Source organism: Anticarsia gemmatalis, chromosome 3 (genome assembly GCF_050436995.1).
Source record: "Anticarsia gemmatalis isolate Benzon Research Colony breed Stoneville strain chromosome 3, ilAntGemm2 primary, whole genome shotgun sequence".
NCBI lineage: Eukaryota > Metazoa > Arthropoda > Insecta > Lepidoptera > Erebidae > Anticarsia > Anticarsia gemmatalis.
In genome coordinates, this window is record NC_134747.1 from 5,845,741 (window position 1) to 5,873,582 (window position 27,842).

The window sequence follows — 27,842 nt, forward strand, 5'->3', positions numbered from 1 at the left end:
TAAGGTCTACGTGTGTCAATAAAGAACGCTTATAAAATTACAGAGTAGCGAATACACCGAAAGCTGCGTGTTGCGTGCATAGTTTACCTACATACGTGTGAGGTCCGATCGCTCGAAGCATCGATTGTATAATCGAGAATGAGGTGCATCACTCACCACAGTTGGTACTTGGCCAGGTAGCACCTGGCCTGGTGTCAGACCCATTTGCTGCATTAGTGCGTTCTTCAGTGCTAGGTGATTCCGGCCGTTGATTAACAACTGATCCTTCAGATGCTGGGGCGGATGGAAGTACTTGCAAGGAGGCTTCTCGCGGTTACACCGACCCTGGAATTAAACATTTTTGGCATTCAATATAAGATGAAACGGTAATAAACCACATCATTCTGTACAAAAGTCGCCACCTTACACAGATGATAGTGAATTCAATGAAAATTGTATGTATAGTAAATACCTAACATAATGTTACGTTACGATGGCGACGGGGGCCATTATGGCACGTAAGTGGAAAATGCAGTAGATATGAGAGCTATACACCCCAGGTAGCCGACATTTCTGGGCTTTGAGAATAGACGAAAATTGCGGACCTCATTCGATATCATTCCGATAAGCAATATGTGTAGCGGGGCGGGTGGCGACCGCGGTTTCGGCTCAATATCGGGCGAATGTGCGGAAATCCCTCCATGCATCACAATTGCCGTGAGCCGGGCACGTAGCCACCAGAAATCCTCCACTCGATTTTTCCTTATAACCGCGTCTTAGGCGGTGTCAAATATTTCTGAGGCGTGTCGGGTGCGCGGCTCCTCGCTCTGCTCATTTTCGACGTCAATGAGGCGCGAGATAATTGCCTTTCGGAATCGAAACCCTCCGCCGCACCCGTCTATGATGATTTATTTACATCCGCGTAATTAACTGTCGCACTACGTGACGGGAAGAGCTTCGCGGACGTTTTATCGTCGCACGCCGAGCCTCTTGCGCCATATTTTATTCAGCGAAAAAACGGAAAAGCGCTTATCGCAGTTTCAAAGAAAATACGTATACAAACAAACGCCATCTGAATATTCAGTACTCCACTAGGGGACTCGCTCACTGATAATGTCCGCGAAACAGCTTTGGCGTGATTTACTGAGTAACTTTTGTAAAGCATGCCCGATGATATCACGGTAGTGCCTTCTCCGGCTGTATGGATAACTTGCAACATTTCGAAGTGTGAATCTTTAACTGTAAGCTGAATCAGATGCAGACATGTTCCGAATTTTCTCAGTTATTAAACTTCGCCGATGCGTGCAACAACTAGCTAGTGGAAGCAGTCGGCTGCATTTAGATTAACTTGTTACTGGCAGGCATAATGTTAGTTGGACGGTCCTCTCACAGTTTAAGCTCGGGATAAAGTTATTATTTCCTGTTACTCCGTGCCGTCTACTTTAGCCGAGTTTCGATTCGAACCAACCCGTTTGTGAAACTTGAATGGGTGATCACGTTTCGTCATTACTATGATAACTCTGTTGAGTTTATCAAACTTGTATTTATTAGCTGCCACAGTTTGGAATATACATTGGATAACTTTATTGTTTAAAGCTATCGACTGATAGCTTTCGAACTGGTTGTTTATTTCAGAACATATGCATAAGATTATACTTTCAACACCGAATAATTGATTGACTATGCCGTTGTTACGTATAGCGCAATGTCATCGTCGCAAAGCTTTTCGGTAGAACGTGGCTTATGTGTATAATATGGACGTGATTATTTGTCACTGTATTGGCGAGTGCAAGCCGTTGCAGGTGTATCGCAGCGGCGATTAGCGTGACGGATGCCCGCGTCGATACAAATGGCCGCGTCGCCTCAGACGGATGACCGACGCGCGCTTGCCCTGCTCTACGCATTACGACACATTAATTGCTCTTCGATCACTGCAACTCTACATTTGTTTATTTTAAACGCCTTTTGTTGTTTGTATTTTAAGTGTATTTGTGGAAAAACTTTGTCACAGAATCACTCGTAAAAATGTGGGGTGACAATGTTTCATTTCGTTTGCAATTACCTATGCAGCTTACGATTTGACTTGTAATGTTCAATTATGATTAATAACCAATAATGATTAAATAACTATAAAGGACAAGTATTGAATCATAATCGTAAAGTACAGATTTCACAACTAATAAAGAGCGAGGAAAACATTTCTAGTTTAGGCTTATATAACTATATTAAATAAATAGGTAATCATATAAAATGTGACGCGGATTTCTTCATATAGAGCCCCAAAAATTAAACAAAAACTTTCAATATGGCCTATTTGTTCGAGAAGGGCAACGGGAGGGTCGAACGAGCGTAGGGTGGGCAATAACCGCCCAAAACTAATAACATTTTTGTGTGATAGTGGAGGAGCAAACCGAGCGCGCTACCCTCGCCGTGTCCTTTATAACACAACAATGCGCACTTGCAATACAATAAGGGGTTAGCCACGAGTCAGTTTCATCACTACTTTCCTTCCTACAGAAAAATAAATATATTCAACACACCCAAAAACGAAAGAGAGAATATAAACAAAGGACACAAATATAAAGGCGAATACTTCGACTACACCTCATTTCGACTTGGCACTGGTGCCCGATTAAAGCGAAAACGACATCAATGAACCGAGACGCTTGTGTCTCGTTAAGATGAGAGCAGTAAGGCGGCCGAGTGCACTCGGAAACTATGACGTGTATAACGAACAACCCTCGAAAGTAACGGCGTCCGCCGGCAGTCGGCAGTTGCCGGCACGCGCCGACGACCTTGTTACAGGACCATCGCGCCACCGACTGCCAAATGTCTAACTACGTTCTTTTTTCACAACAAGTTTGTTTTATGCTTTAACACTAAAAAAATTCGACTTAGAACAAGTTCTGGAAGCCAATATGAGGCAGTCGACTGATTCATTGACGCGAATATCTGTGTTTTTTAAAATGTCCAAGTAGGTTGTGAAATTATTCGCCACTGACTTATATTGAAGCCAAGACTTGCTATACTATAGCCAGAGTTTATATGAACCCTAATCTCAGTCCATTCAATGTCTTAATCAAGAACAAACAATCAGCCAAAGAGACAAGAATGCAAACGATAGACAAGGCGTGCAGTCGTTAATCGATTAGAACGATCAATCAAGATTGATAGATTGGTGACACATTGTCAACGGTGCGAGGCCACGCGTACGCACATGCCGATCTTCAATCGTCTTTTACTATTGGCAGACTGGACACGTTGGTATAGTTCGAGGAAAACAATAAGGTAACGAGCCGATGAATGACACGCTCCAGTCACGAAACACCGCGGAGTTCACTTGTAGGCAGGAAAGTGGGTGCCAGAAATATTTGGGGACAGACGGAAATAGAAGCGGCCGTCGAGTCGTGCCAACTCCAGCTTCGAGTAGCCCGTATGTCCCCACAGCATATGGCCAACACATACCACTACAGGTAAATCATGCAGGTGATGTCAATTTTATCTTTTAGTAGTATTTTTCTGTCTTAAAAGCAAGGAACACCTTATAACCCGGAGATAATCATACTCATAATAGCAGATAATGCTTAGTAATTTTGTGCTTGTGACAATCTTGCGAAAATGGGTAAAGGTAAGGTCAATATGTGCGATGTGAATACAACACAAACAAAAATGGTCGAAACTAGGCGGAAGACTCCCAGAGGAGGGAGATTATTAGAGACCTTATAGGAGCAGCGCGTGACATAGGCTCATGAGTATGAAGACAAGTCGTGATCTGACACCGGATGCCGCAAATATTTTTTCCGACAAGCTAAAGCGAGGGAAAGGTGAAATCTAATTTGCAAAATTTTGTGGTCGGGAAGGGAATTAGGTAAGCAAAGTCAATTCTGAAAGTAAGTAGAATTTGAATTTAAAATGATTTATAGAGGTACAGGGGAGTGGCTAATGAGGCGTCATGCGAGAGGGGCGCGTGTTTACGCTTAGCGCTCAGCGCGTATTTTTTACCGCGGCCTCTGGGCGGCGCCGCCCGCCGTCGTCGTGCGTATTGCTGACGTAATACTGAACACGCCTACCAGACAAAATAATTAGCTGCTATCTAATTTACTTTAGTTAAACACACAATGATATCTAATTGATTGCGATTAATATCCGAAATGGAGAAAAGGATGCCTACGTTTATGCTTTTATATTTGTCATAATGTAATCATTTATTTGTAAATGATTATTTTATAAAGATCTCATTTCAAGTAGACACTTCCATAGTTTCTGCTGGGTGCTCTTTATAGCAGCTTCAGTGGACCGGCTGCTTAGCATGATGTACTCACTGCAATATTAGTTTGTTTTAACGATCCATGTGGACAATGTTTATCAATGTTTATAAGTACTGTTGTTACCCATGTTTATTGAATTATAACAGTTATGTACTTAAGGGAAGTTACATTCGCTGGACGAAAAAAAGTTTATAGAAACCTTAAAGTAAGAATTATTCACTTCGGTGAAGTTCCCAACAAGTTTGCATCCTGGTGCCGTAGCTTAACGTTAAAATATGCATTCGTGCACGGAGTTATCTCGGCCACTTTTGCCGTTGCCGGCGGCAAACGCCCGCCGCCCGGTCACTCGTTGTTTATCCCAGCTTTAATATTAGTTGGCCACTTTTAAACGTTAATGTCGAAGCTTAGGGTTTCAAACTGTTATAAAAGTTACGTACGATACAAAATTTCACAATGAAATATTAGTGGCGTAAGTGTTGCGTAGGTGGTGTCGTACTGGCGCGGGTGTTTTGTCGGCGCCGGACGGAGGTCTACGGGCTACGAGATTAATGCAACGGAAGCAGGCGCGACCTCTCCAGGTGTTTCATTAAATTGCGCGCGGCGCCTCGGCCGGCTCGTACGGCCATTATGAACGCTGCAAGCTCGAGGGCCATTCGCTTTAAGAACGCCCGCGCCACTTTGTAACAGCCTTAATGAATCTTGTTACTTATAGGCTCGCGTAAATTGCCTGTTTTACTAACGTGGTGTGGGGTGAAAAAACATTAGGTCAGTGAACGCTTTCATGAATGTCTTTTGCATTCCTTCTTACTGGTTTTTCTTACACTCAGTTGTTAATTATACAAAATGTAATTAGCAGCACGAACTCCTGTTATGTAATATGTAAGTTGGCTCATTTTATTAATTACATGCGTGAATCGGGAAGACAAAAGGGTTTTTATGAAGCTAAAAAGACGAAATAAATATTTGCTAGTTTCACAATTAAATGCCTGAAGGCTATATAGATTTTCCTAAATCATAACGTACCAAATTTTCCCCAAAGAGGATTTTAATTTGAAATCTGCCAAGTTAGGAGCAGAAAAAAAAGGGATTGCTATTTCCAATAAAACAGCCCGTAAAGAGTCACAATCGGCCAGTTCTCGAAGGTTAGTTGGAAGACGATCAAATGTTAAAATTACGAAGCTAGAATGATTCAAAGTAAAGGCAAGAGGTAAACAAGCGGAACATGTGCACGTGATTCACGTGCAATCTAGTGAAATAAGCGTCGCGTCTGAGGCGGGAATGTGTAATGTACAGCGATATGGAGCCGCGTCACCCGGCCCGCCGGGCCCACTAACCAGTTTAGCCCTGCTGCTGCAGTAATTAGTCTAAGCAGCTACACGGAGCGCATGACTCCACGTACCTCCACTCTCTTTGACTTTCTTGCTTATTTAGAGAGCTAACACGCCCCCGGATTTCATGGGTCCGATATACGCTTTGGCTAAATTAAGCCGACTTCCTCAGTGTTCGAGTTAAGTGCCAGCTTAAGCTAGACTAAACCAAGGAAACATCTCGGTGATAATTAGGTCATCTGGATATTCCTGAACGGTCACTGTTTAGCTAGGGATCGTGTTACAGTCTAATTGCAAAATGAGAGCGACGAAATACAAGCTAAATTGAAGATTTTTGACTTTCGACATCGGTTATCTGTTATAGTTACAGACAACAATAGTTGTATCACAACAAAGGTTTCTGGGACGTTTCCGTAACGGTATTTTCTCTGCTTTTGTACTGAAGTTAATAGAAAACGTTGAACGATATCGGGTTCTTTTCATAAAACCTTGGCGTCGGCGAATGGGATAGTTAGTGTCTATCTTCTATCTACTATTATTTTCTTAGTTTAGCTTGTTTAGCTGCATTAAACCGATTATTTAAGTTGAAACATGTTGTTGATACTTACTATATTTAATATTAAGGTACGCGCGCAGTTCTGAGCAGTTTAATCATGCTTTGCAAAAAACAATTAGTCCATTGAAATGTTACATGAGATTTACATTTATTAGAGGACGCAATTTTATTTTTGGAACATGTAGGGGAGGTCAATAGAAGCTTAACTTGAAGTTTGTGGGGTCGCCACCCTTGTCCCCCGGCCGCCATCTTGGAAAAGGGGGTGGAAACGCTTTTTTCGCTATATCTCGGAAACTATGCGTCTTACAATAAAATTGTAAAAGCATAATTTGTAGCAAATTATTTTGTCTACAAATATGTTGAATAACTTTTTGTCCTAAATTAACAATTAAAGAAGTTATAAGCCGAAAAGTGCAATTTTTTTTATAGTTATTTTCTTTATTGCTCTATAACTTTTTTTAGCGACAGCCGCGCGGATGGGTCTCTGAGGTTAAGCTACGCTTGCCGAGGTTGTTTGGTGGATGGGTGACCATCTTACACATATCGAGTTCCTCCCTATTTCGGAAGGGACGTTAAATTGTGGGTCCCAGCTGTCATTTTCGAAGATATTTGACAGTCGTTAACAGTACTCAGAAGCTTGAAAGTCTGGCAACCAGTCTTAACGAGGGGTATCGTTTTATATCCCAGGTAAATGGGTTGTGGAGGTCAGACAGGCAGTCACTCCAAGTAAAACACTGGTATTCAGCTGCATCTGGTGAAACTGGAATCCGACTCCAACATAGTTTGGAAAAAAGGCTAAACTGATATGAATATATTTAAAAAAATTAACTCGGACCAATCTTGTAGATAATTTTGCGAGGAAAATTTAGCCCTATATTTTTTTTTATTTCATTAATTAGAAACTCAGTAACAGCGCTCCGAAATAGACCGGATTCGGAAAGAAAATTTTTGTAAAAAAAAAATCACTATTTTGCTTATAACTTCTTTAATTGTTAATTTAGGACAAAAAGTTATTCAACATATTTGTAGACAAAATAATTTGCTACAAATTATGCATTTACAATTTTATTGTAAGACGCATAGTTTCCAAGATATAGCGAAAAAAGTGTTTCCACCCCTTTTCCAAGATGGCGGCCGGGGGACAAGGGTGGCGACCCCACAAACTTCAAGTTAAGCTTCTATTGACCCCCCCTACATGTCCCAAAAATAAAATTGCGTCCTCTAAGAAATGCAATATTCGGCCCTCAAATTGTAACATTTCAATGGACTAAATATTTAATATTTGACAATGAAATCGTTCTTTTTTATATTATTTGTCAAGTCTGATTAACCATATATGTCATTTATACTAAAGAAACAAGACGTGTTTAGTCAAACCCATTGGAATTTCTATTGGACTGCTATTATGGTCAGTAAATAAACTACAGCCGAAGATAAAAGGCGATAAATATGAAGAGAACTAACTACAAAATAAAGAGCCTTTACTACGTACGATAAGGGAACTTTAAGAGGAGTTTTCGGGCGCGGGTCGCACCGATAAATTGGGCGGCACTTAATTATGATCTCGGGCGGCATCTTGCAGGCGGCTAATGTCCCGGACTCGTTTAATGCGCGAACTTGTAGTCTCAGCTCCGGCGGGCGTGATAAATCTCCATCTGCGCCCCGTGCCCGACCCCTACCTTCAACGTAACGCCTCGCCTCGACCGCCTCGACGTACACCCGACTACACCCGTCTAGAGACCGTCGCGCTACAACCTCACCGACCTAACATAACTCACTTATATTTATGTACGTATTTATACTAAGTATAAATAAGGCGAACATAATTAAGGTTTTGGTGGTAATACTTGCCGCTACCTTTGCACGGTAATAATGTGTTAAGTTAGACTTTAAATATCAGAGTATTAGATGAAGACTAGTATCTTGAAACGTTAACTCTTTAGCTACATTAATTCAATTCATTTACTTCAAACTTTTATCATATTCAGGGTAATAAACCTCTTCGTTATGTAATTAAAACTTTGTACTCTTAAGATACAGGTGTGTACTTTTGTTCCATTCGCACGCATGTTACCCAAAGTATCTCATTTGTAAACAAAGTACGCAAAGATTGTACCGACGTATTTCATTTATTAAAGCCTTAAAAGCCAGTAAATATGTAGGCATAAATCAATTTTCTAAACGGAGTGAAATTATTAACCGCAATGATTTACGACGTGAAACGAAACTTTGTTCGCTTAACATTGGCCTCTAATGCTGCGAATGTGTAATATAGGGATGATTGTGTGCAGGCGGGTACATTAGGAAGAGTGGCACTGTGTTATTGCATCGTGTTACGTTAATGTTGCGTAGGTTGAAGGCGACGGCGATGTGGGGCGCAGGGCGCAGTCGGCGCCGCATTATCTAGGTATAATTAAAGCGGGCAAGACGACGGCGAGACGTTACGCCCGTCCTAACGACTTTTATGGCGTATGTAACATTGCCGGCACATAAAATAAATGTGCCGCCTCCAGCGCCCCGATATAGCACAGTATTCCCAGATTAATCGCCAAAATGTTTGCTCTCACGCTATACGACTGCCGTTATTTAGTCTATACCTCTACATAATGAGGTAAATATTGGAAAATGTTTTTCTTTTCCCCCACTGACACTAACGTAAAGTCATGATGGCCCTCGAAAGTGTCGGATGAAAGTATTTCGAGAAGTTTATTTGTTAAACTTTTTGCAATATAAGTTTGTATTTGGAAGGGGTTTGAGTCTTTTTTTTGGAGAGTGAATGATACAAGGAAGCGAAAAAATACTGTTTTCAGAAAAGGTCGAAGGTCAGTAATTTTGCGGAGGCTTGCGTCGTGAAAAGAACAAATGTTTTTCTTGTGTAAGGACACCACACATGTACTTTAATAAAATTATTGTAATAATATTAACTCGGGATTTTATTTCAGGGTTAAAGGGTATAGTGTCCGCATAGCTCGGGTCGTTTCCCTCGTGTCCGCATCCAAAGCCGTCATTTAAATCTTTATATGTCCACATTAGCTTTATAGGCGACGGGGAGCTTTCTCCGACGTTAGCGGCGCCTGAGTGCACTTTTATTGAGGATGAAATACCGTAATTGCCACTCGGCGTCAAGCCGTGACTGACGAGTTTTGTACGTGCTAATTGTACCATCTCATCTATAAGGTCGCAAGACCACCGCCAAAAGGTCAAAATATACTTTACTTACTTCTAATGGAGCCTCCGGCAAATTAACTCTTGAGCGGGAAATTGATGTTGGTTTTGATTAGCTTTTCAGAAAATATAATGAGACTGTAATGTTGTACGTCATAAGCCCCAATATTAAGTAATATACAAAAAGAAAATATTCTAAACAATAACCGCTTTTCATATCTAAATCCCCAAATAGCCATAATCTTGACAAATGACGGTCTTTCCAGTGTCGGCACTACACGCCGCATTGACAAAACTCCAAATAAAGTGACACCGACACATAAATAAGCATATTCGATGTTTTATTGAGTGAAGGAAATACGAAGGAAATAGTTTCCTGGGTCATTACGCGGGTCATCAATCAAGTGCGGCCCTGCATCGCTTAGATTTGGATATTGTAGCGTACGGATCGATTGGTTCGTCGGTCGATATTTGACGGCGGTAGCGAGCACAGGTTTAAGTGCTGCTACCGTGTGTCATGTGAGTTTCGCGTGGTTGTAAAAGGCAATAAACGGTAAAGGCGTGAGGACGGCCGTCGGTATGGAATGGAGCCGAATGCACGATATCTGCATTGTGGGGCGGCGTCGCGGCGCCGGCGGGTCTGGCCGTCGCGGCGGCGGCGCATACATCAGGCACGCGACCGTGCCCCCTTCCCCGCACTACTAAACTCTACAATGCCGCTAGAAAGCTCGCCAATTATCATAGTTTTGTTCCTATTTTTTGCCGCATTAATGGCTGTTTTCAGACAAATACTCTGATAACCAGTGGTGCATTGCGATTATAGACTATGTAATCCCAACATTGTAAAGGTACGTTTTATCGACCCTTATAGCTAACTTCAAACTCTAGTAACCCAACATTATGAACGTTTATACAACTGTCTACAGTTTTTATAACTTATGAAAGTCATACGATCAATAGGACCAGTCTAATGTGAATTAGTTATATCAGATCGAATACGTAGCTATTTGCTTTGACACAACAATAAAAACAATTTCAAGAAATATTTCTTTACAACAACTCAATGTCTTCCAAGAAAATCCAAGAATATTTTTTCATGGGAACTTTTTAAATATTTATGCGGGGGATGAACACAAATTTTGTTAGAAGCTGCCACGTCTCGATCAAGAGTTTCCTTGAAGCGCGTTTCTTAGACGAGTTTAGTTTAAAATCCACAGCGGGTTCACGTCTCGTTACGTATGCAGCAAGTCAACCGTGGCCGGGCAGGTAGAGTGCACAAGGCGTCGCGTCCACATTGCCGACTGCACCGGCGCGCTCCCCATTATCCTATGCAAATCCGGATTTCCCAAATATCGTGCTCTGCCGCGGGCCACCTCGCTATCGCGGCTATTAATAACGCGCCGTGTTACAAATACGAGCCTCGGAGCTCAGCCGTTTAGTCCGTCGACGAAATACACTAGCCGTATGTTACTTTATGCGCTCACGACTCACTGCTAATATTAAGTAGAGCTGCGCCGTATTTTCCAATTTGATTAAATCCTTTTTCCAATTATGGCGCTTTCGATAGGAATTATGTTTTATGATCGTCTTGTTATAGTGATGATATTCTACGTATATGGAATGGGTACCAACATAATATTAGACAGACAGATTTGAGATAACACACTTACATATCTTGATCATCATACCACTTTTATAATGATCACTTTAATTCTTATGAAGCTTTATTGTAACGTGTTATTACAAAAGCATGGTTTAACTGTTAATTTGGGAAAAAATAGGACTGGTGCCATAAGATAATGCTTCTTCTTGGTGAATTATACACAGTTGTATACGCAATACTTAGGAGTTAATTTGTAAATGAGGAAACTGTCTTGCAGCGGGTACTGCGTGTTCGTGCGCGCTTATACGTTCTACTTTGTTACGGGGGTGCTACAGTAATAATTTTACAAAATAACTTGGTATACTTCAGGGGAAGTTCGTTTAATATTCCACTAGGTAAAGTGTTTATCGCGCTAATCTCGTAAAACAGGTTACTCGAATGAAGGGTGCAGATCATCGCGCCGAGGTCAGAGGATGGGGTCAGGTCGACGCGGGTCAGCCGCTGAAAATAATCCCTTATCGTTGGGGTGAATTAAGTATAATTCCTTCACTATGAGTACGTATCGGAATACGTGCGATGTTATAATTAAATTGTGAAAAGCAATTATCCGCGGTAGTGCGTCAGTGGGCGAACGTCGACAGTTAAGAGGGAAAAAATGAAGTAAATAGCTTGCACTCGCTCCTTACAACTTTTTTGATGAACGTAGTTGATAATTAGATTAGTCTACTGTTGTTTCAACGTGCTCACCGATATGAGTTTTTCTTGCTAGTTGTACACATTAACGTTGGATTTTATATTAATGCCTTTTAGCAAACACAATTAGTTAAACCATCAAATCGATTGAAAAATATATTTATAATAAGGGTGTTAAATTCAGTTGTTTACAACAGAAAATATTACACGGCAGTACTATTGTTAACTATTTAAAAAAATAGATACGCCGATTACAATTTGTAAATATAAATCCTCAAAAATATATTGGATTTTAAACATAAATCAAGGAATCTATGAAACGGCAGGGACCCAAAAGTACTAGCACAAAATAAAAATGCTTCTTACCTAATTAGTAAATTAAATGTGGTTGTAACGATGACTGTTCTAAAACGTGTACACACAAGTGGTCCGCACAGAGAGGTGGTTGCGGACAGAATGGACAGCGACGACGTCCACCTACCCTTACAATTTAATTAAATACGGCTTCAGATTAACTCGATGAGGCTTCATACAAACTATTCTGTTTCATATTTTCCACCCCACGATAACATTATACCTCCACGCGTAATCTACATAGAGACACTATCATATTATTATACGTACGTACTGTCACCGGATACAGACATTTTCCACCATCAAATAATATCACAGCAGCTTAATAAGATTACCTGAAACAAAAAGATTACACAATTAGTCGGATCACGCGATTTGTTGACGCCAAAGTCAATTAGGCTAAACAATGTCGCTAATAATAACAATGGGAGCAGGAGTGACGAACCAAAGTTACTCCGGTGTACAGTCTTGACTTTGATAATAATGGGTTTGGTTGGAGAGCCGCGGGGAAGGGGCGGCGGGTGGGGGTGCGATTGTATCCGATGATAAACATCGGCCGCCCGCCGCGCCATCCAAGAGTCGGCGCTAATTAAACAACAACGGAGAAAATTAATTTGATTGTTTCGGAACTACGCCTCTTTGTTCGGGCCTACGAACGGTTTACCTAGGAAAGTGTTCGTCTGATGCTTCTCGACGTCGCGATGGAGACGATTTTTCACTGTAACACCATTTATATTGTGTAGCGAGAGAACGAGCAACCCGCGCGACGTGGCTCACTGACAAACAAGAACAGACTGAAGTTAACTGTTTGACGTTTGATGGAAAGCATCCAAGTGCAAAGTATAGTGGATATTTTTGTCTGAAATGTTAACATTACATGACATAACATCGTACTGTTCGTATCTAAGTTTTTATTATAACGGCTTTAAAAAAGATTAGTTTCCGACAACAACAACGGTTATAAGGTAAATTGACACGAGTTAGGTTATGCGGGAGACGTTTGTGACAAATGACAAGTGCGTGACGTAGCAACGGTGCTACGCGGCTACGATGCGGCGCGGCGGGCGCTACGCGTCTCGCGTCTCTGGCGTGGTGTGTTCCGGCCACGGATCAAGTTCCGCGGTGTCGCCTTACATTACGCACGCCCCAGTGTTACAACACCACATCGAACACCGCCTTCCTTGTCGTTATTAATGACGCATTGTAATTAATTATACCTCTGATATTCTAGTCACTGACATATGTTAACAAGATCCGATATCCCGCGGCGTAACTAGATCATTTTATTATACCCAGACGAAATAATACAGTTATTGTCATCTACACTACTATAAATGAATAATTTATAGGGTTAACGCAGAGAGTTTGGAGCTCCGGGTGTCAATTAAGCAAAGTATTTACGAAACGCCCTCTCAATAAATAAGTTACGGAATAGAATTCGGGAAAATTAATCGTGAATAGGCGCGGGGTCCGACAAAAACTTTAATGTGTACTCGGAAGCCTTTCGGCGTGAAAATGTGGAATTACATGCGGTATCCGACTGAGCCAACTCGTTCCTGAGAGTGTGAATTATTTACGCGGCGTCGAATGCGGGCGCCCCGCCCCTCACATAGATCGAGACGACAAACTTTTAGTTTGCTCAAAGTAAGTTGATTCGATTTAATTTGACCTAAGGTTAACAACACGAAATATTAAAAATAAACAAATGTTTGCGATTCACACGTCAATTCAAAGCTTTTAGCGCTTCCTTCAGATAAGTCGAAGCATTTCATTCAGTTTGTTTAAAAAATATAAGTACCCAAAATTGGCTATAGATTAATTATAACAACAAACAAAAGAAAAGTCAAGCATTCTCATATTATACGCAATACTAATTAAAAAGGTATGTTAAAATTCAAAGTGAAAAGTTTAAGAGTGCATGAAATGTAGATGTCCGAAGGGTATTCGGGATAGGGGAAGCAACTCATTAAAGGATGCGCGGTTCATCTCATTCGGGCAGGGCTGGACAAAAACGGCCCGCTGTCCGTTACGGTGTGGTTCGCAATTAAACACGAGACCGAACGACGACCGTTCATTGGAAAAGCGCTGAACAAGCGAACAATACAACAGCTATCTAATTACTTTGTGCCTCTACGCCGCCTGTTGTCTCTACAATGTAACGTCACTGTAAAGTTGTTTGTGGTTTTTGTCAAACGTACGATACGAGCCCCATGTGAACTTTGCGATGCCTCGTGTGATCTCAACGCCTTACCACTGACATGAATTTAATTAGTTACTTACTTAAAACCAATACAAAGCTAATTGCACCAATGTACGTAAATAACTACATCTAACTACAAATTATAACAATATCCGATTGCCGAATGTGGCACTAAAGTCTATAAAACGTCGTTATTATTAAGAGCCCTTTCGGGTCATTAATTGGAGTCGAAGTGGGGTTTAATACAATCGAAATCAAATTAAGTACATTCAGTTGCGGTAGAGCGAGTCGGGTTCAGTTGATTCAGCGCCATGACCGCCACGTGCGCCGCCGTCTCTCACTTGCCAATAAGAATAAGATCTAACTTATAATCTTGTACAACTTGCTGTTCCAAGTTTATAGCTTCATTTTATTTGCTAGATATGAGTACTAGTGCTAAAACTAGTTTATTGTGCTTGAATATTGAAGTTTGACCAAATTCTGGACTTGTATTAAGACGAAGTTGAAAGTCAATGGATATATTTGGGTGTGTTTTGTGTAGTGATATAGCAATAATTAGGGGTTTCTGATTCTAAAATATTTAGTCAACACATAAACACATGATAACTTGAGGAAACAGAATACGTAAAGGTTGATTAGTCTACGTGCTCTTAAACTTGCTCAGGGACCGACACAACAGTTTAGGGAAAGGGTACTTCATGTTATGGCTATAAACAAATAACACTTCAAGGGAGCATGAAATTTTGATTGTATCAATTAGTGTAAGGTGACAGTGACTGCAGCGCAAGTAATCCGGTTATAACGAGTGAATTCGAGACTTGGCATTTATTTCACCCCGTGTGCACCCGACGAAACTTAATGCCGGCCGGCGACGCGGCTCCACTGAAACGACCTATTAATATGTAAAACAAAACTTGCAATTAATTGAGCTTTAAAAGTTAAATCTTCACTACAAGCGGAAAGTATTCTTGTGAATCAAGATTTATTGTTGAAAACGTGACTGTATTAGTCAGAACAAAGTGACAAACTGACAATGTAAACGACATTGAATAGCAAATTATTCAGGAATTCTGGATGCGGTCGCAGTTCTGTTCGACGTCAAGTAGTCGCTGGTGACATATCAGAGTGGAAGCGATATGTTGGCGGGGTTCAGGGGTCATGAGGTATAAGCGGCGCGTAGGTTCGCGTCGGAAATGGATGGTCGAATTAATTGAAATATAGCGTCGCGTCGGTGTGCGGTCGTGCGGTGGCGGATTGGGGGATTAAAGTTGCAGCAGTTCAGCGCTGGAGCAGGTGTGGTACGCGGAGCAGGGGCAGGGGGTGGTCGGCTGCACTGCGGCGAGGGCCATCGGCTTGCGAAACACGAAGCCGAAGCGTTGAAAAATTGCACTGTGCGTCTTGAAGCAGCCGCCGTTCCGTGCAGTGCTACGGAGCTGCGCTACATACAAATGACTAAAACTGGCTGAGGTCTGAGTGTCCATGTCATTCAATTCCATTCAAGCTTGCCTTAATCTATAACTATCTTACGAAACGAAAACGTTTTAATAATTGTATAAATAATAAATATGGTCTGATCTGGTCTAATGGTAATATAAATGAAAAAACTTTAAATGACATTAACTGAGCAAGAAATTGTGGTGCACCTTGTTATTAAAACAGATATAAATACTTCAAGTCATATCTAAAACTGGAAACATAGTAAATGGAGAAGGTCGAAGTAGAAAATATTGCTGCAAAGCTGAGAGCAACTTTTGCAATGATTCAGCGATTTCGCGACCGTCGCGTCGCAAGGCACCGGGTATATCTCCTCGAAATATCAAAATAAGATTATTTTATTTTGTGTCTGCTCTTATCGAGCAGCAGGGGATATCGTTTATCTTGACATGATCGGTGGACGACTTAAAAGTATCATGCTATTTTTAAGTTAGACATAAATAAAGCTAAAGTTACATTCGAAATAATCGTGCTTAAATCCGTAAGTGAGGGCATAAGCGAACGCTAAACTTTATTAAAGGTCCGACAGCGTCAAGGGCCGGGGCGGCCGACCTTCATAAAACAAACTTTATGACAAACAATAACATTTATTACATAGTTGAGTATTAATGCGCACTCCATTTACAGCTGGGCGGGCGCCACCGCGGCGCCCCTGCATTGTTGGTCGCGCCGCAAACATCTTTTTAGGTTTAATAACTCACCCCCGATACGAGACTCTGTGCTTATGAAACGTGAATAATACTAATCTAGTGCGGCACAACAACGCTCGCCTTTGTGACCACGCTTTCTGCTAGAAAATTGTGTGCCAGCTTATTGATAAAATGTAACTTTAAACGTTACTTTACAATGGTGCGAGACGTTGATAAGCTCCTGTTTATTTATGGAGACAATAAACGGAAGCGACATTAAACGACATTTAATAAAAATACAAAATGTCCCGACGCAAAGGAGTGGACAGTAACGCGCGGCGGGTTGTTCTTGTTCTAGACTGAAATAAAATTTTATATAGGACATTATACGTGACAAACGACGTGAACGACACGAATATCCTCTTTCGAGTAACGCTTTCGGTAGCTATTCTTATTTTTACGTTCGTTATCATAGTCGGCGTTTTGCTCAAAATGCCTGTTGTAAACAATAATTATGTAGGCAAACATCTTAATAATTCATGAAATCACTCTCACTAACACCAAAAGGAGGCATTATTAAGTCTTGACTTTAGAACTTGCCAGTAATTGATGAGGTACTTACTTACTTATTTTTATTTCAGGAATTATATTACTTGCACATCGATGAAATGACGAGAACATATTAGTTTAATATCAAAACATTATTTGAAATCATTTTAAGTTATAAAAAGGTTAAATCGTGTGGATTCCAATATTTACATTTGAGACGTGTGATAAGAATTGAATGTGTCATGGATTTGTTGGACGCTAGAGGGGGGATTGTGTAAAGCCACTAGAGGACATGTGTCAACCCAGTGCCGGAGCTCTGCGTAGCAAATGTTTTTATACCAGAGGACCGCCGAGATTATCGCACGGGTGAATGACACGATTTAGGGAAATCTAAATTTTAGGTTAAGAGACCGACTGAACACGCTTGCGGCCCACAGTTTTTGCTCAACGAGATGTAATATTATGTTTCTACAATAGTATGTTACCAACGCGACGTAGATTCAGCAAAAATATTCAGATGACACAATTGTGATTCTTTCTGAATCATTCATGACTACAGCGGACGAACATTGGATATTTATGACGGGAATGTATTTTGATGGTTCTTTCTAATAATACGGTGTTGAAACACCACCACAACTGTCACATGTCTTAATAACGATGTATTATGACAGGACAATGTCTACTAAAATATATAAATACAACTCACAAAACAGAATTAAGTAAAATACGGCGGGAACGGGAGAATAATAGTAATGTAAAAATGAGTGCATGAATCCTAATTGATTACCTTGACGCTATATTCGAAAAACCATTTGTTGTTATACATTATGTATTTAAAACTATTGAAATGTAGACGAAGCGCGGCAGAGATGAGAATGACGGTTCAATGGCAGACATTTGTTCGTAACGCACGTGTTCCGCGCTCAAACGTCAGTCTATGTAATGTGTACGCGCGTAATCGCGATGGCTGGCTGGCGGTACTTGTCGATGCTCATTTGCGTATCTAAGTGGGCCCGCGGAGGCCATTAGCCAACGATCGAAGGCGTCATTACTCGCGTAGTGGCGCGCGATAAGGAGCCGACCGACACTACACCCTTAACGACACCGCCTGCGGTACAAGTGGACACCTACCTACCTTCCACCCTTCAAATCGCTATTAGAAAAAGAATTTAAGCAAATGTTACGGAAAATTGGGTCAAATTTTATGCTAAAAGCTTTCGGTTAATTGAAGTTTTATCAGAATTTACGATTTAAGTATATTACATGTTCTATTTAATTTTTCCGCTTTTCCTCAATTTATAAGGCTACTTAGCGAAGTACCTATACATTTATAAAATGTGGCTTGTGAAATATCGATAAGTTTACCGTAAGTTAACATGTCTCACAGCAATTAGATTCTTTGTGTAGACAAAAAGGTGATAATAGAGTCAATTCGTAGTCTCACAAATTTAATTATAGTCTCAATAGAAGACAGTTATCAAAGAAAAGATCGGTAGAGCTAAGTTGAAAAAATACTGCTACAATACTTATATCGTAAGTGGGTAAATAACTGCGTACGTACTATTAGGAGTAGCATGTGATTTCATAAATGGTTGTGAAACGCCATTGCAGAGTTTCGTCGTAGATTTTAACGAGATTGCCGGTAGTCGCCGGTGCCTGTAGCATCGAACTTGCGGCGAGAACCCTCCAACACAAGTTTACAACTTATTAAAGAAGATCTCTCCGAATTGATATTAAAATCCGAGGAAATACTTTCCGTTTCTTACTTTTCGTGAAGATTTTTAAACTTCTGACATTAAATATGTATTTTTATTGCAGGTAGAATCTTACAAGGACTGCGAATTATAATAACGAAATTTTAATCTCTTTGCAATGTATTCAGTAACTAGATGTTGTGTTTGAGGTTTAAGAAGATCTTACAAGTATTCGGTTAGAGCCTAAAAGTATTGCTGTTCAAACGTACCAAGTAAATAATTAGACCTAGGAACGATAGTAGTACTTAGTATGCTGTTGAGTGCTAATAAGTGTTACTTACAGAAAAAATAATATATTTATTAACAACGTGTAAATTCTAATTAAATTCCAGTACCTTTAAATTAATAACTGAGATGCTGTCCAATAACCACTTTGAAGAATCTGATTATACAAATTCATCCCTTTTCTCATAATTGTCTCAGACTAGGCAAGTCACGTTCAACCAACACGACCGTCCCTCGTTTATAATCAGTGTCCAAATAGTATTATCAGGAGATTGCTTAAAAATCTGTTGGTATGCTGTTACTATTGCTGAGCTTATAAATTTTCCGTAAGTTCCATTCCATATTTGCGTTTTCATCTGATTTCAGTCGTATAACACGTGACTATTGTAAGTAAATAAAATATGTGCTAGTGTGTGTGTAGGGGGGCTGGGGGCGATAATGATCGATTTGGCTAGTGGCGCTTGTCGAGGCACGCGGTGCGAAGGTGGTGTGCGCTGGCTACGCTGGCACTCGCCACTCTGTGATCCGATACATGTATTATTCAAACGGCTAGGAGAGGAGCGGCTCGCGGCGACCGGGCCCGCTCATTACAATACGAGCGCGCTTCGCCCGGCGCCGGCTCGGCGGGCAACTTCTGCGATGGCAGACAACGCGACCGATTAAAATTTCATCTCTCTTTGTTCGGGAACAGAGATAACGGATCGATGTGCGCCGCTAATGCCCTTGCACGCTCCACACCGATCTAAATTGAATTCATCGATTCATACTAGATATGCAACCAGTCGTACTGTAGGAAATCTAGCCTTTTTCTATGGGAAGAGGATTCCAGGAAGATACGAGTTTCTGCTCGGTGCACCAAGTTGGCACTTCTGTCTATTAAAGAAAGAAAGAACTGCTGTTGGTGTGCCGGTTAATATAGAAACTTAAATGATGAAATATTTTTTTAATTACGGAAGCGTTGACAATTAGCACTCCGTTTTCCTAAAGAATGTTCTGATCATCGTCAAGTAGCAAGAGGACATTAGCAACACGTTTTATTAATTATAGATCTAGAATCGCGTATAGTCTGGAGAATTAATTGGTGTTGTAACAGCATCACAGGTCTATCAAACCGAGCGAGGAAATTGAAACGCGCGACACGAACACCGGCTTGTTTGATTAAGCTTAATGTTTTGTTACAAACGTACGCACATGTAGACTAGAGCATTTATTTATAGCGTAACATTCTTGTGAATGGCGTAATTAAATGCACACTAAACACGTTTAACATGGCTGAATTGTTCAATTGAAAGCTTTAGCGTTCTGTTGTTGTTAATGTCTACAAACATTAATTTATTCCGCGTTGAAAGATTCCGAGGAATTTTAGATCAACGAATTCGTAATCTATAGTTAGGAGCGAATCCACGATGGTACACGTGTAGGCAGTATACATTATATCCAGTTAACCATTTTAATTTAACTTTATATGTAAAACTGCACTGTTAGCTTACGATCAATAGAAGAAAAATCATTTAATTACAAGATTGTTATATTTATACGCAATATAAAAATTAATCATGCTGAGGTCTAGGGAGACTGCGTCGGTCGATAGAGCGGTTTCATTCAAGGATATTTACAGAGAACTCGATCTCCGCCAATTATTCGAACGGCGATTGGAAGCGATGCCCTGCTCGATACCGAGACAATAAAAATAACGCAAAAGTGCAACGTCCCGTAAGCTTTTCTTTTTCCTTAAGAACTTAGCTCGGTTAAAATGGGTAATAAATACATTTTGCGGATCTTTTCGCAGAGGCTTGCAACCATCTGAATAACGCAGCAGCGTCTTCGGAACATAACTCACGTATGTGAAATAAAAAGACGACAAAGAAGGCCATTTGTTTTGGTATTACGCTATCGGGCCGTAGCACTGTGAGCGCTCGTTTACGCGACGATTTCTTTGCGCGACGATTTTACCTTACTTTGACGCGTAGAGTTCTAAAGATGCTTCAAGCCAATTGATATCATCCGCGGTTACATTATTTATAATATTATTCCGATTGATCGCTAACCTGACAAAGAGTAAAAGGCTGAACTTATTAAGTGGCAGTGCCTGGCATGCCTATATAGCTGGCGTAGTGGCGCCGCCTGCGGTCATCCATCAAAGTTGTTTAGTAAACTGAAATGATTGAGCTTATTATAAACGACCGAAATGTATACAAATAAATTTCGTTAATTTATTAGGAATATTATGCGTATTGTTTACAATGAATTCAAGCTACATCCATCATTTTCACTCACTCAACCAACGTTTTCTTGTCGAGTATAAACATGATAAAAAAGTGACTTTTATTAAACCCTCTAGCATGACGTCTTGTATCGAATTGGAAGATCACCTTGCGACTTAATAATGTTAAGTCAGTAGACATTATATCTAATGGCTGAAACTATCGCTGACACGCACGCCTCGTTTCGACAATGGCGCCGGCTCTATTATTTATTATTATTTTTATTCGACGAGGTGAATGATCGATAGTCGGAGGGCTCGCGGAAACGGATTTCTTTGTTCGGCGCAAGATTAATCACACGCACTTGGATGATGGAAACAAGTAAGATATAATATTAATTAGAACCGTCTTTCAGTTAACTTTGTTGGTCTACATCAACTTATTAGCCGTAACTGAATGTCTCTCAATATTGTAAGCTTTAATACAATCATTATAAGAAAAGCTATCCAACTCTCTGTAAACAAATTGCCTGATATTTTCGTAAAACGTCACATTACATTTACTTTTTTTTAGTAAAATGTTATTTTAGGCATAAATAATACGTTATGTGAACTAGTATTATTGTAAATTATTGTCCCCTATAGCTATTGGACTGTCAGATAAGAAGCAACTATTCAAAATTGTGGAACTGCGCAGCATAAAGGATCATTAAAGCTCAGTTCACGTACGGACTACAATTTATTCCCCGGGCAATTTAAGGAAAAATTTCGTAGCAGTTTTACCTTTTCACATGGAAAGAGGAAGAGCAGAATCAGAATGTATTTCAGACGCCGTATGACGCCATGCTGACTCGACATTTAGGTGGCTCCGCACGCGCCTACTCGATACCGACGCCGACGCGGCACTTTTACAAATTCAAATGATATATTATTATTTATAGTATTCAAATATTCAATATAAATAAAAGAACTTTATTGGTTTTGTAACATATTAAACTTGACAATTTAGCAATAATTTAATCCTTTCAGTGAGGTGACAACGACATCAGTATCGGCGACGGCGGGGCGGGCATCGTGCCGGCGGGTGCGGTAACGCGATATCGCAAACAAACGCTCGGACACCGCGCCTCGCGATGTCAATTAAGCTAATTAAACACACAGCGGGGGAGAGAGGTCGGTGTTCCCCCGCGTCCGCGCCGCCCACTACGTCCTCAACTGACGCATCGTTTTAACAACAAAAGCCATTCCTCACAGAAGCGGAAAACAATGGTAAAACAGTACACAGATGAGTAAGTCTGTCTGTATTAGAATGCAAACGTTACATTCCTAATATAAAAGTACGGCGTGATGTGAGCACATAATTATTATGTTGTGTCATAGATGCACTTGATAACATAATTAGTGACGCGTAAACAAAACAGAAAGTGTAAATGGTTAGCCAGATTGAACTTTATTTGGGTAAGGTTTACAATGCAAACGGCGACAAAATATGCAAACACAATGAGAAATGCTTTGCGTTAGTGGTAAGTAATTACTCGCCGATGAAATTATGGAAATGAGCGGTGAAAAGACAAATAATAGAATGAGTGCTAACAAGAGATAAGACACGGCTTAATTAATAAAGTTGGCGCGCTTGTCTTGAGGCGGCGCGCGAAGGAGACGGCCGCGATTCTGGATCCGAATCGGATAATCGCATTCGGCTAATAGAGCGTTAGATTGACGCTATCGGGCCAGAGAGTCAACCGGCGGGAGAGCCCGGCGCCATACACCCCGCCGGTTCTTTGATCCAGCCGCTAATACGACCAAATCACAGGATCAACCTATCAAAGTTACTTTGTGGTGTAAAGTCCACCAATATAAAAGCGGATACTTTTCTGTCGATGACAAGCTGACTGGAATCAAGTCGAAGACTGTGGACGACTGAGTACCGCGCGTTAAGGAAAAATAACAAAAAGGGTTGCGTTGCACGCGTGCGTCATATTTCGGAAAGTTTTAACGAGAGGGGCCACTGAAGGGGAGTTGTTGCGTGTCACGCGAGCTTCCATCGAGCTTTGGATTGTCACCGCTTTTACGATCGTACACGTAATAATTATATTATATTTCTCAGTTATATGTTTCCGCACATATTTGTGGCCCCAAAAGGATCTGGCAGAGGTGCAAACAAACACAGTCGTACATTATTATACAAAGGTAAGTACATATATTAACTTAGAAAAGCTTTCAGTTATTCATCCTAAAGAAATCAGTTTAAGCAATATTGGAAGAAGCAAGCGCTCTATGTTGAACCAAGTTTATAAATAACGTTGGATATTTTTAATATCTCGGAATTATAACATGGAATGCGCGTGGTAAAGACAATGCATAGTGTTATTGTATGGCTTCCAGTCAAGGTCAACTAACTTTCGTTGCTTACACAGGTGTGTGCCTCGCGACCGGCGAGCCAGCCAGACGTGTCGTGTCAGACATAACGTGCCAATGGCTGCTTCAACGTGAGCGTCTGTTTGCAATATCGCTTGCACCTCTACCTACCTACATATTATTGATCACTGAGTAACAACAACTCACGTAATGCATACCTATCTGTTACATAATTATATATTCAACACGATAAAATTTAATTCGTGATCGATTCATAATATTAAAATAAGAATGTTGTTGGTAAGGTAAATGACGGTTGTTAGTATCAATACTATACATAAATCAGGACTCAATACGCGATAAAACATAGTTAAAAAAATAATTAATTTAATCAGAAAGCCAATGCTATGAAAAAATATAAGAGAGAAATCTAAAGTTATAGTGAGTCCTTATTAAAAGCAGTTTTTTTGTGAGGGGGCGACAGAGTGACTAAGTACATTATAAAAAGTGTATTTACACTCGACCTCACGCGGCGGACGGAGAAACTTTCGTTTCGGGCGCTTTATGGGCGGAAAAATTGAGAAAAGTTGGAGCGTAACGGCCGGTGGCGAAGAGGAATAGGGACTCGGGCGACGGCGAGTTTAATATAATATGTAAATCGAACGGCAACACCGCGACCTCACGCTCTGCGGAAGATACACGCCGAACTCATATAGCCGCTTGGACATATTACATAGGGAGTCGTAAATTATCGTGCAAAAGGCAAAGCAGCAAGTTTTACGTCGGAGCGTTGCGGATGAGGCTGCATAAGCGCTGGAAGAGCGACGAAGGGTTACGAGCCTATGAATGCAAATGAGCGTCGCGCGGGTGGAGGTCGGTTTATCGGCGGCCATTTACATAAAACCGTAGAAAGCCGACTGGTGAGCACACTTACTCGCCTATTGCCATGATCATATGTTGATTATAAGTACCCGAAATGAAGGTTTATACCTGCATAAAATTCATAACCTCACCTAAAGTATACACAAAACTTGTACGCCAAAAGTACTAGATATCAACATACCGTATTGTTAATTAACATAAGTGTTTCGAATCAATATCATCGAATCGTGACGAATAAGTACAGAGTTACTACCTAATAAGTATTTACATTATGTACAAACGTTGTTGTTTAGATTTGTTCACATACACATCACACGCACGTGTCTTTTTCAATGTCTGCGGTGTCCAATTATAATGCAGATGTGTCTGCTCGACTCAGTGTTCCAATGAGGTCATAGCAGTCTGGTAGTCATTTTTTGTTAGATAATTTCCGTAGAGATGTGGAAACTGTTTGCGAGTTTAAACACAGATGAATTTACGCGCTGTTTATTCCCTACCGTCACTATCTCTGCTCGAGATCGGCTCGTAAAACCGTCGGGTTTGAGCATTGTTTTATTATCGGCCGCCACTGGTGTAATCCGGTACAACTATACTGGCTTACAGTCTAACGCTATTTATTAAGACCAAATGACCAAGGGAAATCTAAAACTTTCGATCTGTATTTTCTAACAAACATTGAATTTTTATCAAGCTTATCCAAGAGATTTTCGTAAAATTTAAAAAGGACTCTTTTAATCTCGCCTACATATCAGAAACGTTGGACGACCCAAAACTTTCCTGTTGCGATGTTTACAAGGCTTCCAACTCTACAAAAACAACGATACATCAAAAGTGAGTTACAAGTTAACTGGCGCTATCCGCCGCGGCCCACGGCAAAATTTCGATTTAAAGCTGACACGGGTACAGACCGACCGCGCTTGGGTTCTCCTTGTTGACTTACCTACGACTCAATGACACTTTTAACTTATTCAACTAAATAAAAGGGCCCTCCTCAAACTATTATACCTATGCTCTTTACAAAAGCGTAAATCATAATGATCGCCAACAAAATCTTTACCTTGATATTATTGCTTGGACTATAGAAATAAGCTACGAATCATATAAGCTCTGAATTCATAAGCATTCAGCATGTCTGTTCAACAAGTAGGGCAGTGAAAGACACGAAGGGAGGAGCGTGCAGAGAGGACAGACGAAGGGCGGAGCTTTTAGAAAAACCAGTAGCGTGTCCTCAACACATAAGACACTTAACGGTCGTTTTGTTGTTGCTAGGAGATTACTAGCAGATTTTTTTTTTTTTTTTTGTTTTCTTTAAAAAAAGACAACTCCCGCACTAAGAATTGCTCTTGTGTCGCGGGGACTTTTACAAACATACAAACAACGGACACAAAGCACAACCAGACCCGAAACAATTATTTGTGGATCGCACAAATAATTGTCCCGTGTGGGAATCGAACCCACGACCTCCCGTTGCAGTGGTATCGGCGTGGCGACCTAAACCACTGCGCCACGGAGGCAGTCAAAGATGTTTATTCGTTACATACCATCGGGAAACCATTCCAGTCGTTAACATCCGTAGTTTTACTATGCGAAAACTTTAAAGCAATGGCATTTACACACTACGATTTGTTGAGAAAAGAAGATGTTTAAATTTTACGCAGATAGACGGGCTTCGCGAAGACAATAAAGAACATAAAGTGTACAGTTTAAAACTTTCTACGAGGCGAAACACTCCGGCGCGACGCTTTGAAAGTTGGAAGACGAAGCCGGCGGCGCGGCGCAACAGCTCACCACCGCGATCCCGCTGTCAAACTAAGAAATATTGCCCTTCGGAAAAGTAGCTCTCACAGTTTTGTCCATCCAACTCGCAAAAAGCGTTTAAACTACCCAGCGGATGATAGCCAGCCTCTTACAGCCTAGTAAATACCCAAATCTACGTTGTTCCTTTACCACTTACTACGGTCTAGAAGTAATTGAAGAATCTCAGGCTTCATTCATGTACTCATGCATTCTAATTGTTCACTGCCAGCAGTAAAAATCGGAAGTTGCCGCCAGACTACTAACTAGCTATTAGAACACAAGAGGCTGTAATTTTAAGAGCGCCGGTATTTTGGATCAACACAGTAAGCCGGTGATGCGATCACGGACGCCGCGCACCTCCCACACCCCGGAGCCACCCGCTAATCCTATTCCCGCGACAAATTAATATGCTCATCGGCAGCCGCGTCACTAGATTACAGCGCGTTCATAGCGCGATTGTATTTTAAGTGTATTATCCAATTTGGTGGATATTGTGCGTGTGGTAATCCGCGGTCGTGGAGCACACCCGAACGTTTAGTCGCGAGTCGCGGTAAACGCTACAACGCTTGCATTATCGCACGCCGTCATGGAGCGAGCTGGCGCACTTAATAGATTTTGTTGGTGCTGCATCCGACGCGGTCAGCCTATTGCAAACTAACGGGATTACCGCCTGAATATGAGTTTAGTACGGTGTTGGAATTACTATGATGTATAAATGGCGTCTGCAATGTTACATACGCTCCACAATGCTGCGTCCGCCCAGACACGAGTGTTGATGGTTAAGGTTAAGTTCGACGAAGCCTTTGAACATCTTCGTTAGAGATCGGAGCTAGGTTCTGTCCTCTTGTGTTGAAGTGCGCTCGTCCCGAGACTCCGGCTGAGTGTCTCATTATCTTGCATAGGATTACTTAAATAAATGTACGCAGAAAGATGTTCTCTGTTTTATGACTTGAATTTTTTTCATACAACTGCGACAATTCAAAATGACGAAAAAACAAACTTGGATGTCTGCAATATTTGGTTGAGATTTTCCGAACACAAAGTCAACTAAAAATGGTGCAAATAATTAAAATCGACGCAAACCATTAAAAGCGCAGTTTATAATAGGAGAGTGCACCGTCAAGTGTCCTTCATGTAGGCAGTTAAAGAGTTGGAGGAGCGCACTCGAGCACGAGTACGTACTGTAGCGGCGCCACCTCGCGCTGACTAACGAACCTTCCGACAAAAACTCTACTCGCTCTACTTTACTACACTACGCCGCGATCATTCCGACGGCGAACACTCGCTTTGTAATTAACAAAATCTCATCGGGTTAATTGTGTGCAAACTGGCGGTGTTCAAATTAATTGATAACTTGCTTACTTTCAACTACAACTGAAATTTTATTTAATCTTTTCAATCTATCAGGGAGAGCTTACAAAAGCTCATGACCGCAGTTCAGCTAGAAAATCAAACAATACTGGGTAAACGAGTGCCAATCCACCGTAACGACATTTGCCAAAAACTACTAAACAGAAAGAGGGAAAACACTCAAAAGAGCTATTAATTTTACGTTGTTCCCCAAGAATCGTAAAAGACAAATGATCAATCGCACGCGATCCAACCACGGTCCAGGTTTCAATATCGAGATTGCGAAACAATTGCGATGTCACTGCAGAATTTAAAATAAGGTTAACTTTATTAAAATTGGCAAATGTTGAAACATCTAGCATTATAGAGTTTATTGCTATATTTTTTTATATCAGTACGTACTAAATAATATGACGTAATGCGGTATGAATGACAAGTACATAACTTAGGTC

At 40.9% G+C, this 27,842-nt stretch overlaps 1 protein-coding gene across 13 annotated transcripts in view; it reads right to left on the minus strand.

Annotated features, from left to right (window-relative positions):
* The window catches only part of mbl (splicing regulator muscleblind), a 228,005-nt gene that overhangs the window by 11,932 nt on the left and 188,231 nt on the right, over window positions 1–27,842 (minus strand). For all 13 annotated transcript variants that reach the window (XR_012960514.1, XR_012960515.1, XR_012960513.1 and 10 more), the window contains one exon: window positions 157–324. Coding sequence is in view for 10 of the 13 variants with exons in the window: in XM_076135999.1 (XP_075992114.1) it covers window positions 157–324 (168 nt within the window). In the remaining 3 variants the exon portion in view is untranslated. The remainder of the gene's footprint in view (window positions 1–156; window positions 325–27,842) is intronic.